Source organism: Tyto alba, unplaced genomic scaffold (assembly GCF_018691265.1).
Source record: "Tyto alba isolate M040663 unplaced genomic scaffold, T.alba_DEE_v4.0 Super-Scaffold_2, whole genome shotgun sequence".
Lineage (NCBI taxonomy): Eukaryota > Metazoa > Chordata > Aves > Strigiformes > Tytonidae > Tyto > Tyto alba.
In genome coordinates, this window is record NW_024881282.1 from 38,283,876 (window position 1) to 38,297,787 (window position 13,912).

At 36.0% G+C, this 13,912-nt stretch overlaps 1 protein-coding gene across 14 annotated transcripts in view; it reads left to right on the forward strand.

Moving 5' to 3' along the window:
- Positions 1-13,912, forward strand: part of ANKS1B (ankyrin repeat and sterile alpha motif domain containing 1B) — a 437,905-nt gene that overhangs the window by 131,095 nt on the left and 292,898 nt on the right. The window contains exon 1 of one of the 14 annotated variants that reach the window (XM_033010254.1): positions 8,921-8,945. The exons of the other annotated variants lie outside the window; for them this stretch is intronic. Within the exon in view, the coding sequence (XP_032866145.1) occupies positions 8,936-8,945 (10 nt within the window). The 5' untranslated portion in view covers positions 8,921-8,935. Of the gene's footprint in view, positions 1-8,920; positions 8,946-13,912 lie in introns of those variants that run through there. 14 annotated transcript variants of the gene reach the window in all.

The following is a 13,912-nucleotide window of genomic DNA, read 5'->3' on the forward strand; positions in this document are numbered from 1 at the left end:
AATGAAGTGCTTAGCAGCAACGTTAGATAACTAATTCAGTACTTTGTATTTTCATGTTACTTAAAGGAAGACCTGTTCAGTTTTTGAAAATCAAACAGTGAATGAGAATAGATAGGAATATTGAATGACAGTTCAGCAGACTGCTGTTTGTATTACACAGGCTTGAAAAGCAATGAGTTACAATAGTTAAAAAACAGTAGAATTATGCTGAGTCAGATGAATGTTATTATCTGTAAGGGCGCTGTTTATGTTCTCTGAAATTATATGCTCTCTCCCATTACCCTTGTTTGAACTCTTCATTAGTCACCACCTGGTACAGGAATTTCAGAATATAATAACTTTGCTATATGTGATTGGACTGAGAGTCTGCTTGACAAATGATACTTCTCAGCAGCACAGACCTATTTGAAACGGGCAATTGACTTTTTGACCTGTACTATCTTGATTATGAATCATGATTTGTGAAATACACAGGAATGACAGATGATTGTTGACTAACCTCATGTTACCTATCTAGTCTGTGTAAGGGGAGGCACCTTCTTGATTTCACAGATGATCTAGTATTGGAAGAGTGCCAGAGCTATATCAGGCATAGTATATATAAGGGACAGGTACCAAGATATGGCTTTGAAGTCTGCAAGGTGAGGTGGAGTGAATCATAATTCCCACCTCTCTGTAAAATTTGGTCTAAAGAAGACTTGAGGGAACCTGCATTATGACCAATGATATAAGAGATGGCACAAAATAGGATAGCATCTTCATAGCATAGTTGCAGAGAGTGGACCAGAATCTGACTTGAACATCAGCACGACTACTTCTGTAACTGAAGATTTGTTGATGTTTTTTTGGCTTTCATAGTCTAAAAAATTAGCAGGCTGTGAATACAGTATCACAGGTTGTTGTTCAGTAAAGGAAGAAAATGCCAAGTTATCCTTGTTTTTCAGACTTCTACTTGATTAATCACCATAAACATACTTACTGCAATGGGAAGACTGCCATATCCCTACCCCGTAAATTGGCCAAAGGAGTTCATTAACTGCCTCCTTAGTAATGGAGCTCAACTACAAAGCTTTCCATTGTAATTAGTATTAAAAAAAATTATAGACTTTTTGCTAGTTAAAACACCAGGCTTTGGAATTGTGCTGGCTGCTGAACATAGGGATTTTACTTAGATATAGTAAGTCCATTAAGATCAGTATGAAGAACAGATCCTAAAAAGAATATTTTTAAGTCTTAATCTGGAAATATGTTTTGTGTACCATTAAATATGGTGCGTACCAGGGGCCTAGAGAATAACCCAGGGAGCTGTAGGACATTCATGAGGGCACCCATCATCTTTATAAGATCTAGCAAGGTCAATGAGTTAACAATACACATGTACTGCAATTCCTTCTGTCTTAGTTTTCCATATACCACTATGATCTTTTCCTTGGCATTTTATTGAGGAGAACATTTGGCTGTATAGATAAGCAGATTCCAAAATGTGATCTTATTCTAAGCTATAAAGGTAGCTGTTATCTAACTGGCCTGGCTTGTAAGCCATATCTGTGATCATGTTGGCTGTTATACTACAAATGGCCCAAATGAAATCAATCATGTCACTCACAGTTATAAGGTACTTAACACTACTCATAATTGTATGTGAATGTCAACCTGTCACTTCAGTTCATGCAGATTTATTGCTTGAATAAGTTATGTATGATTACAGAGATCATTCATTTAAAACAAATACTTAATTTGCATGTGTTTTTTTGTATCACTGAGACACGGTGCCTTTGGGAATACCGTTTCAGATCGCTGCACTATGTTGTGTAGAGTTCATTTTGGAGCGTGAGGCAGCACTTTGAACATAAAATTGCATCTGCCAGTCTCCTTTCCCTAGGTGGTAGGACACTCTGATCAACTCTCCCAATGTCTGGGGCATTATTACCTCTTGGCAGTAGAAGTGAGACTGACTGCACTCAGTGATTGAAAATTCTCCTTTCCTGTATTGAGAGAAAAGGTCATTCTGGCTGCCTTTCAAGCTGTAGAGCTGCATGTTGTAACTATTATCTGCCCTGCCAGTAAACTCCTAACAAGTTGTGAATAGTCACCTTGCCAGTCATCATTCTCTAATCTACTGGGGAAAAAAACTGACTGCTCTGTAGTTCTCCATATTATTTTTAATTTCCTGAATCTTATTATTTAACTGGTAGGGAAAAGCAGAGGATAAGAACTGCATGCACCAAATGGTAAAGGATTGTTAGATATAAGGGAGAAAAACTGAACAGAGAGGATATAAAAGTAGTCATAAAGTTTGTTACTTCCACTTCTGAAATCCTGTGTTCTGCGAGTTTTATGTCTGTTTGAAAGAAATTAGGTTTATATAGGAAGAACAGTTACCTTGTTGGTTTATGCTGACAGTTAAAACACTTGCTTCTAATTAGGAATGATCTAAGAGTAAAAAAGACTGCATGTGTGTCTGAGTTCAAGTTAAGTTGTTGTTTCTGCAGTAGATTGATAGGGCAAGGTTGGCAGAGTGTGTTAGCATCTGTGTGTTGGTATCTTCGTTTTTAAACTAAGTTAAGACTTGATAGAAATATTCTGAGATACCACACTTTGTGACAAATTTTTCTGCTAAATAAAATATAAATTTGGATTTAAAATTTCATAAATCAATCTCATCAAATTAATTTAACAAATGAATTTATTAATGACTCAGTCTAATCTTTCTGTTGGTCTATTCCAGAAATGTATCCTCGTTCTTTAAACTAGATATTTCTACTAGTAATTTTAATTTTTAGACTGCCCTTGATTAAAAAAAGAAATCACATGACATATTTAACCTTGAAAAATAACCATAAAATTTTCTTAGTTCATGCAGCACACATTAGTATTGCCCTTTTGGTCTTAAGGATGTAATTAAATTTTGTGAACTATAGCAACATATCATCTTGGAAAAGGTGTAAACTTTTAATAAATGGTCAAAGCTTAAGGCATTGAATTATTCTAATGCTTAAGTAGGCATCTTCATGAAGTTAGTGTGCTTTTGATCAGTTATCTAGAATACTGATAGCAGAAGTTTAGGTGCAACATCATGCTACATATGGGCCTGTGCTGTTGAAGACCCTTACGGACCTAAATTGCATCCTTGGTAGCTTTGACATTTTGTACCATACTCCATCCTTGCACCTCATAATGTCATATACTTTATTTAGAAGAACTATTGAATGAAATCTGAGCTATATTACAGAAGAAATGTTAATAAATATTTTTTTTTTTATTGGAGTTAAGTGTGTGTCCATACCGAACAGAGAGATCATATCTCTTTCTGCATCTATAGTTTCTACTGCAGAAACTCCCCAGGAAGGAGACCAGGTGGCAGTCCACATGCTAAATTTTTAATAATAGTGAATGATAGCCAGTACTAAAATATTTTTATATATAAACCAAAGTACTTAAAATATTTTTAGGTCTCACTGAGTATAATTATGAATTTCAAACACTGTTCCTCATTGACAACTTGGTGAAAAAAAAATCCCTCTTTGGGAAAGTTGATCTTTCCATGCGGATTAACAAAGGTTTTAATACACCATATCTATAAAATGAAGAGATATTGCTGTCCATAAACTGCATGAAAATCATCCTTGGATAAGAGAGTTCTAGTTCAAGGACTTATTTTTTCCAGTTATGTTACTTTACTGTGACTGCAGGTTGAGGAGACCTTAGTAAGCCATCTTCAACTCTGGAAGCAGCTCAGCTGTAGCAATGCAGTGTGGGCTGCAAAATCCAGCTGAGAAATAAGGTAAATACTTAGGGGCTTCACTTATGCTGAGCTCTAAACCACTACACAGTCAGCAATTCCCAAGTCAGCAATTTTAAAGATAGCTCTGTATCTTTACAGAGTACAACTACTCTACCAAGTTCCATCTAAGATATGGCTTCTGTCGAGGGGATAAAAATGTCCTTAGATATGTGATGTGTTGCCACTAGCCTGTAGCAGGCAAACACAGGACAAGGAGTTGAGACATAAATGAAGAGATATTCTAGCAGCTATTCTGGTCACAGCTAAATGTACTTTGGAGAGATCTTGCTCTTGTCAGTCATGATGTTTTTTTATTTAAAAAATTACTTAATTTGCACTTAAATGCCAGTAACTTGTAAGCAGGGCCATGCAAGATAATAAATCTGTAATTAATGATACCTTTTTCTTATAGCCTCATAATCACAGCAGGGAAACTAACAAAAAATGCTTGTCACTGAATTACTACAACATATCAAACTGTCCCCAAGGTGGCCTATATACTGCAACATTAGGGGATATTTGCTTTCTCAGCCTGACATCCCTCTCCTGTCATTACAGTGAAAATGAACCTGAAAATATGTAGCCAGTGTGTCAGCTCACGTCTGCTTGCATTCTTGTGTTTACTCTATAACACTGTGTCAGCAGTCCCATACAGATATCTAGGAGACAGTTCTTTAGAAACCTGAACTGAAAAATAGCCTGGATGTGATAACATTTTTATCAAAATTAAAATATGAATCTTCTATATAGTTTCCAAAATCATTAAATACTTGGCTGGATAAATAAAGTGATATTTGTCAGGTCATCAGTTTCTGACTGACTTCAGTAACAAATCTTCACAGCACTCATCCTGAATATTTGGACATTTCAATTCTCCAGATTGGGACTAAAAGAGCAAATGCATTTTTTCTTGTTTAATGAATTTATACCTTCGCTTTTGTGCAGTTGTTTTCTAGCTACAAGCAAACCATTGCAAAGTGGCCACAAGAAGGAACCATCACACTGCCAGATATACAAAATTGCCTGGATGAATAGAAATTCAAGAGGCTAGCCTTACTCACCAATGCTGCATTGTTTTGAAACCTTAATTGATCTGAAGGATCATGCACTGACCTTTCTGAAGTCCGCTCACCCAAATTGCTTCAAACAGAAGGACTGCTAATAGAGCTGTATTTCATTTGAGCATGCTTTTTAAACCAGAGATAGCAGGATATAGTGCACTTAAACAGGTGACCTATAGTCTAACTCCTCAGGATTAAATCCTTTCAGTGATCAAGAAAGATCATCTTAGCTGTGTAGAGAGAACATAATAAAGGAGGGAGTCTCTTACCAAACAGAGTAACTGCAATATATAACAGTTAGTCTGGATCCATCTGAAAATACCGAGTCTGTGAAATTTAGCCTAATTTGACACCAGTGTTTCTGCAGCAACTGATTGTCCATGTAAGGTTTTGGTATTGTGGTGCATATTCAAAATCATTGCTACCTACCTGCCATGAGTACTGAATTTCCTATATACTCAGGCCTGAAGTGTCAAGGAGCAGCAAGGGATAACTACTCCTTCAGGGATGGGGAGGCAGGAGTGAAGGGGAATACCATGGCTGACAGGGCAGGGACCTCACTAGTCAGGGTCCTATCTCACCACCCATGAGCAGGGCAGGTCTAGAGATCATGGCCAGGTTCAGCAAAGAGCCCGGATCATCAAGCAAGTTTGTGCTGACGAGCTAGATCTAAAGTCAAGCTAGAAAGTCAATAGGCAGGTCAGGATCAGATCTGGTGATGGCCTGGAAAGTTCACGATGACAAGACTGGGTCCAAGGTCAAGCTGGGAAGTCAGACCGTGAGTTGGGGTCTGGATGCACAGACCACAGGCATAATCACAAGACAGGCACTCTTTCAGCATAGCTCAGGCCCCAGACTGAGCCGAAATGGTGTCTCCAGGAAGGAGGATGTGAATGGAGAACCTCAGAAGGGTGGTCAGGGCCATTAATTCTTATTAGTGCCTCAGGGCCTGACATGATGTATGAATGATAATCAATGTCCCCTATTATTCCATCTATTACTCAAGGACCCAGTATCTCCAAAGAGTGTAATTCATCTGTATGTTGAGTGCAAAGTGAAGAGCCACTCAGAGCTTGACAATAAGGAACACAAAGCACAGGTGTGTATTGTAATGTGAGCCATGCATCTGTTTGGTGAAGTAGATAACTGACAAGAGAGGCTTGTGTTTCCATAACAACCTAATAGCTGAAGTCTTTCTTAACCAGCAAGTGGTTTCTCTTCTAAGTAATTTTTGGTCTTAGAGAAATGCTCCCCTTATTAAGTAAAGTTTCCCAGTTCTCAGGGTGTTTTATACAGTCTAATCCCCCTTTACCTTTAGCACAGAAAAAGATTCATAGGCCATTAGAAAAATGAGTAAAAGAGTCTCACAGTGCCCTGACATGATGAGGATACTCCCTTTAAAGAGAGAAAAGTTAGGTTCTAGCCTTTGTGTAGTTCCTTTAATAAACTTTCCAAGATACATCTTAAAAATAGCTGGGGTTTTGTGTCTGTTACTCTGAGTAGAAGTCTGTTTCAGAACCACTGATTTCTGTGCTAGTGATTAAGAAGCTTCTTATATCCAATCTGTATATTCATGGCCAGCTGAAGTCAATACAGAAGAACCATAACATACTGTCTTTGGCTGAGTCAGAGCTCTCCAGCAGCTCTTCAAGAAGCAATTCTGGGCAGCCTCTGAATGATTCTGAAAATCTCTTATTGCCCTTATGCATGTCTATATGTTCTGACTTGTCATGGTGGCTAGAGGACTCCAAACAGTGGTAAAGAGGTCTTCCAAAGGTGTGTACTCTGTATCACAGTATGTTCAAGTTATTTTGTCTTATTTTTGTAATTATACATCCATTTAAGTTATTGGCCTCTGTCTTGATTTGGGCTGGAATAGAGTTAATGTTTCTTTTTGGTAACTAGAATAGTGTTGTGTTTTGGATTCAGCATTGGGTTTAGTATGAGAAGGAAGCATGCTGATAGCACACTGATGTTTTCGGCTGCTACTGAGATTTCAAGGACTAACTCCCCATGTCCTGCCCATGCGCCAGTGCACAAGAAGCAGGGAGGGAGCACGGCCAGAGCACCAGACCCAAATTGTCCAATGAAATAATCCAATATCGTGTAACGTCATGCTCACTATATAGAGGAGGGGTGGTTGGGAAGGAGCTCTCTTGCTTCCGGGATTGCGATTGTGGGATCTTGGTATTTTGGGATCGCTAGCTGGGAACGGGCTGGGTATTGGTCATCAGCTGGTGAGCAATTGCATTGTGCATTGCTCATTTATATTTTCTATTACTGTCATTGTTTTCATTTTATTACCATTATTAAACTGTTTCTATCTCAACCTGTGAGTCTCCCTTTGCCCCTCCAATTCCCTCCCCCATTCCCAGGTAGGGGGGGAGGGTGGGTGAGCGGCTGCAGGGTGGTTGGATGCAGACCAGGCTCAAACCACGACAGCCTCTATAGAAATCTGGGTGATATTATTTATATACTGTGCCCTAATATCCTTCCCTTTTTCTGTGTAAGAAAAGGAGAGTGAAGTTATAAGGATTATAAGATGATCTAAAGTGGCTGAACTGAAAAACAGATATATTTTTTTCAATTAAATGTTATATTTAGTCCAGCTGAAAATATTTTTGGTTTTGCTGTTTATTTACTTGCTTTTTAGTGAAATTTCCTTTAAAGTGAAAATTGAAAATTATCAAGCAATTTTCAGTTGTATTTTTCAGTCAGTAATTTATTCATAGTGAAATATAATGCTCTGCCTTAGTTATAAGACTTATACATTTTGTCAGCTTTTGTCTTCCTTTAACTTATGCTTGAGTCGTATGGAGGGAATTTGTCTATGGTATAGAATGTATCAATTTACTTGTTTTAACAGGTTAATTTATAAAGATGTAAGGATCACATTCAGAGCTTCAAGATACAAATCTTTGCCAGAACACAGTGTATTGGAAACCAAACTAACCTTCTCCAGACTGAGTTTCAGTGATGACACATTTCTTACTTGTCATTCCTATTGCCACAGGATAGAGTGCACATCAGAAGCAATTTTGTCTAATGCACTAGCATATGTTTGGATTTTTTAATTTTATGTGGCATTTTAATAAAGGTTAAGGGACTGCTGATAGAAGAATAAAATATACAATAGCTCTTCTATCATGGATTTTGTTAGTTTTTCTTCAGTACAGCTAGTACTTGATTTAAGCACCCTTCAAAAATGTAAAAGAAAAGATTTCTGAAAATTATGCCTGGAAAGTGTTTGCTGATATAGTTGTTCCTATAATATAAATTATAAAATTATAATTTATTTTAGATTTTTAAGTATTTTATAGCATTTTATATTTCTTTTTTATTTTCTCTAAGTACAAATCCCCAAAACATGAGCATCTTGGGAGTTCTGTTTTATCATAATGACATTTTCATACCCATTTTCTGTATTTCTGATATTTTTATCATTGTTCTTGGAATACAATTAGGCTGCTTTATAGTATTTTTTATATATAGCTTTTTTAGTATTATATCTCTTAGAGTAGCACAGTTCACCTGTGTTTCTGGTCCTATGTTGATTACTATTTTGTTGACAGGTGTTATTAACCTACTGATTTTGACCAGTAGGTCTTCAAGTGATCTGAGTCTCAGAGGCTGGCATATATTCCTAACATCACTGATATTAGGGCATGTTTTGCCATTGATTTCAGTTGTTAGATTTTTGACATATATATCTTCTTCCAAAAAAGTGTCTTTATTAAAATTATGAATTAGTCAAGTATTTATATGAGATGGGGAAAAATATGTGTCTTGTAGTATAAGATGAAAAATGAGGTACTGTCTGTGAGAATATTTCCCTTTTCTTCTGATTTTGTCTGAAATCAGGAGAGGATACCTCTTACGGTATTATAATGCTGTTGTAGTTAGAAGTGGTAGTAGATGGGTCAGTGTAGTGTGCATCTCTGATTTCTGCCCAGTTAGCTACCTCCCTAAAATCACATTTTGACAGCATGTGCAAGCTATGATCCATTTTATTTATCTTTGGGTAGGCCTCAGGAGGTAAGCCAGGTTTCTGATACCACCTAAGAAGATCCAGGTGATCCATACACACTTTATGTATCCAGGTGATGTTCCATTTTCTTTCTTGATATGGCTGTAGCTTGCTGTCAGTAGAGTTGTACCAACAGTGCATGTATCTCCTATCTAATGTTTAAAATAAAAAACATATCCGGTCTTTATTGTTTCAATTTCTCATACAGTGTGGGAATCCTTTCTTAATAGAAGTTACAAAGGGAGATGAAAAATAAAATTTAACTCCTGTGGTGCAAAATAAGCGCCATTTTCATTAGGGTGTGACTCAAATTATAAAGGTATTAACAGAACAAATGAATAAATGAGACAAGATGATAAAAGATTTCAATAATAGCTCATTCACCATTTGCTTCCACTCAAAGCAGTCCTGGGCAATGTGAAATAAAGCCATAGGTTCCCCTAATACAACTGTTCCCTCAGTTATTGCCTACTTTAAATGGAGGAAATTGTATTTGGACAGACTTAGATTATCATAAAATTCTCGTATTAAACAATAACTAGAAAATTGAAATCCTCCGATTTTGCTATCACTTGAGTGTCAGACTCTAACTGCAAAGCACTATGTTAAAAAATTGATTCTTTGCTGCGTTGGGAATAAAAAAAGATCCTGCTTTTTTTTTCATTTAATTTCTTGCCTTTTGACAAAAGCAGAATTTATCCAGCAAAGCAAAAGTATAACTTAAGTGTCACAAACTGAGAAGCAGGCCATGGAAGCATTCAGTGATTGCCATTTCTAGTGTTGTACTTTGTTGACTGATTCTTGCCCAGTTGTACTTTGGTGACTGACTCTTGACCATTTCACTGTCAGCGTTCAGAATCCCAACAAAGAACACTATGAGAAATTAGGTTTATACAGGCTTTTTGACTCTCTACTGACTCCTAATGGTATTTGTAGGATAAAGATGGGTAAAACTGTTACCTTTTTTTCATTTTGGTAGTCTGGAAAGAACAAATGAGTGATAACATACAGTGGCTATTTCTCATGCACAGATCTCTGGAACCATTCATTATTAACTTTTTAAAATTACCTCAGTTGCAAACATAGACCACTTTAATGAATTATAATAACCCAAAATGTAATGTTAACACAAATGTATTATAAAAGTGAATGTCAAATTAGCTATTTACTTGTGTTAAACTTATAATTTCAATTAAAAAACAGGTTAACTAATAAGATCCAGTTTTTCTGAAGCACTGCTAATTTACATTAATTATGCCCCCTTCATTGATTATTAATGATGATCCATATAATCTATTCCATTATTCCTGGTGTCAGGCTGAAAGCCTGTAACTACTAAAGTTACTCCGTTAGCTTCCTTTTAGTCTTCTCAAATCTTACCAAGATTCCAAGTGCTATTAAGAAACAGAACCATTTGTTGAGATAACTTCTTGACAGATCTTTTAAAATTCTTGGATACAAATTACATAGATCAGTTGATTAAAAATTTCTAGCTTTAGTAATTCTCATTTAACATTCTCTTTGGATATTTTCATATGAGCATATTTTCATACAAGTTTCTTGTTCGATATTTAGGGAAAGTATTTCACATCTCTGTTGTTTTATAATATTATTTTGCCACATTTCTAGAGTAATGTGCCCTAATTTGTTTTGCTCTGTTGTCCATTTCCCCCATTTTTTTATGTCCTTAATGCATCGGAGGTCTTCTGGAGAAACAACATTATAATCATAATTAAAGACTTCTTCAGAATGCATATGCACAGGAGACTGAATTGAGGTTGCACAAGTCACATCAATTCTTATATATCACAGCTGTAATGTACTTTTCTTTACAACCTTATCATCGCTTTAAGAGGTTTTTAGTATATAATTAAGATAATTGCTTCTCATCATACGATCCTCTGGATAACATCTCTGATAACACCCTTAACAATGAAATGTTAGTCTTAAAAATACTCTGTCATTTCTGAAGTTAAAGCACATGGGAACAGCTGATACCATGTGACCAGTTCGTTATCAAAATACATGCAGGTTTCCAACCATCCAGTATGTTCCAGCAAATATGTTTATGTTGTTAAAGTAACTCTGCTTTTCGAAGGACTAGCTTACATTTTCTCTGCAGAGTAGGAGGAAAAGGCTTCTGCTTGACATATGTTAAACATTTTCTGATGAATCATTACTTTTTATTATTATTCATTAAAGTACGGTTGAAAAAAATTAGCTTTCACAGGAGTTTTGGGAAATTTTTGCAAATGTGTGCTCATCGAAGTGCATACATTCTGACCAACACTCAGTTTCATCCATCCTGATGTGATTATCGTCTAGAATGATCTCATTATACACTTAACTGCATGCTGTCTGACAAAACTCCTTTTCCAAATCAAGAAAATAATGCAAAGGAACATCATTATTTTGAGATATTTTGCACTTTAAAGCCCATATGCAAATATTATTTAGCAGGATTTGAGTTTTTATTTGTTAAATGACTACTAGTTGCAGCATCCTTTGCAAGTACTTTTCAGTCAGGGAAGAAATATACATAGACCATATACGTCATATTCCATTCTAGTAAGTAATCCTACGCATCAAAATGCTGCTGAGATTGTTTTATAATTGAGCAGATGTGGTAGTACCTTCTATAAGTGGCAATAATTTAAGAGATGTATGAGGAATAATATTGCTATAAAACCCATCAAATTGCTAATATTAGCATTAATAGTAAAACTTCATCTTACTATTAATTTGTTTACATTTTACATGCATCTGGTATATTCTAGAGGAATATGAGCTTGTGTAATGTGTATAGCACTGCATGGGGATCTTTGGTAGGCATTTAGCTAATATTATATGTCTCCTGGTGCACCTGTGAATTTTCTACAAACTTCAAATTGAATCTTTTTCCATATTAGAAGTTGGGAGGAACCAGTTGTCTTGACTTCATATTTTTTATCCTATTTTACTCAAGACTTTGCCTATTGTCCTATTTTGCATTAAAATAAAACTGAGTCTTAAAATTTGAGAGATCCAGTGCTCAAGAGTTAGTGCTTCACTTGAGTTATGTCTATAGTGCAATAAAGTTCAAGTACTATAAAAAAAGCTAAACTGTTTTTCAGGAACACTGGAAATACAATATAGATATGTCTTGAACCACACAAAAAACTCAGCTGTCTTTTGCGTCAGATTAATTTCTCCACTTTGGTCTCTTAATTTCAGATGATAAAGCTGCTCTTAGACACTGAAATATACATATCTTAGGATCATCTAGATGTTCTCAGCTGTTGTAGAAAGTTATGACATTAACAGTGCTCCTGATCTCTCCTGATCCTTGTGTAGTTTTATACAGTTTATTAGGGAGTGTTTTGTGACTTACTGTAGATGGTGTATAGATGTGTAGTTTACAGATGCCTTGTAGCACAGTTATTATGTGATTGCCTTCAATTTAGGTATTAGATTTGATGACTTGGGCAATCCCTTCTATTTCTATGTCCCATATCAGGGTACTTATCTTGGATGTTGGGGATCAAGCTGAGAACCCTGAGTACCAGGTTATAATATGAGTGACTATAGCTGTATCACAGGATGTGAGAAAGCTGTTCAGTGCTGCGCCCATGTTTCACATCGTGTCTGCATCCCAGCTGCATGCCAGACCAAGAATCAATAACTCAGTCCCTGCCTCACTCTATCAGAATAGGGTTGAACTCCAGTGGTACCCATGAACTGAATGATCAAAAGATCAGCTTTGTGGGATACCTTCCCTACAGTCTTTGTCTTCTTTTTTTTTCCCGTTAGTCTTTCTTGCAAACACACACCAGGACTTCCATCCTGCTCTGAGAATTATTTCTGATGAAAACACCGTGAAAATGATACATTTCCCCAAGAAAATCAGTTTGGACTAATCGGATTTTATATGGTGAAAATCATTTGTTGAAAGATTCACAAAAGACCAGCTATAGACTGTATTCATAAGTTGGTTTGGTGGCTCTGCTAACAGATACTGAGGTCTCTGGATCATAGCTCTGCCTGCTTCCCCCCTCCCTGCTTTCCATCATTTAGTCTCTGTAGGGACCAACTACTGCCACACAGTTACTGTGCTGTTTCAAATATTGCTATGAAGAGTCACCGGCTCTGATATGAATGCAATTAGTTACCTTCCTCTTTTCTACAGTTCTAGTAGACCAGGTAGAGCAATAACTCCCCCCTCTACTCACTGCTAAACAAGATGAAAAAGTTTTGCTGGTCCTTCTGACTGATAATCTTTAGGACAATTTTTTTTTTGTACCTGACTGCATCAAAATTGGCCTATGATTTTAGCTTATATCATACAATCAACTGAATATGCATGATAATAATTTCATTTCAACATTGACCTGAATCAGGTATGAAATACTATCTTTTAGGTTAAAAAAATCATACCCTATTTCTACTGGTTTTACTTCTCCAGTAAGCAGCAACTTAAATGTGGTAATTTTGTGAAAAATTGAAGTTATTGTATTTAATATTTCAGTACCTTTAGTTGTGTTCTGCTGGGAATTCTCTTTTTCATGAAGGTATGATGTTTCATGAGGTTTTTTTAATAAAGTTTTCTACTAACTTTAGCACATTTGGAAAGCAGAAATCTTGGCGTAGCTTGCTAAATTTTGTTAAAATCAAAATATTTGTGAAAATATTCAGCAATTACTAAAATCATTTTTGTACATAATGAACAGATTTATTTGTTTTGTTCAGTGTCAGAGATGATTAAAAAATAGAAAAACATTGATTCTTAGTGAAGGTAATCAGTGTTGCATTCTGTAAAAAAAAAAAAAAAGACTTTCCCTCCTGTTCTATTTTAAGTTAAATAAAAAACATTCATTTACTTCCACTTTCTCTGCTTCTGTCTCCCTTCTGCATCTGCTAGTCCTGATGGCAGTATGTTGCTTGCTGCCAAAAAGTTTCCTTCTATTACGTTACAGAGATTTCATTTTTGTTCTTATACCATTTTAATTTTTGTGCCACCTCGAAAGGAAATTTTAAGTGTGCAAGAGCTGTAGGATTTTGCTA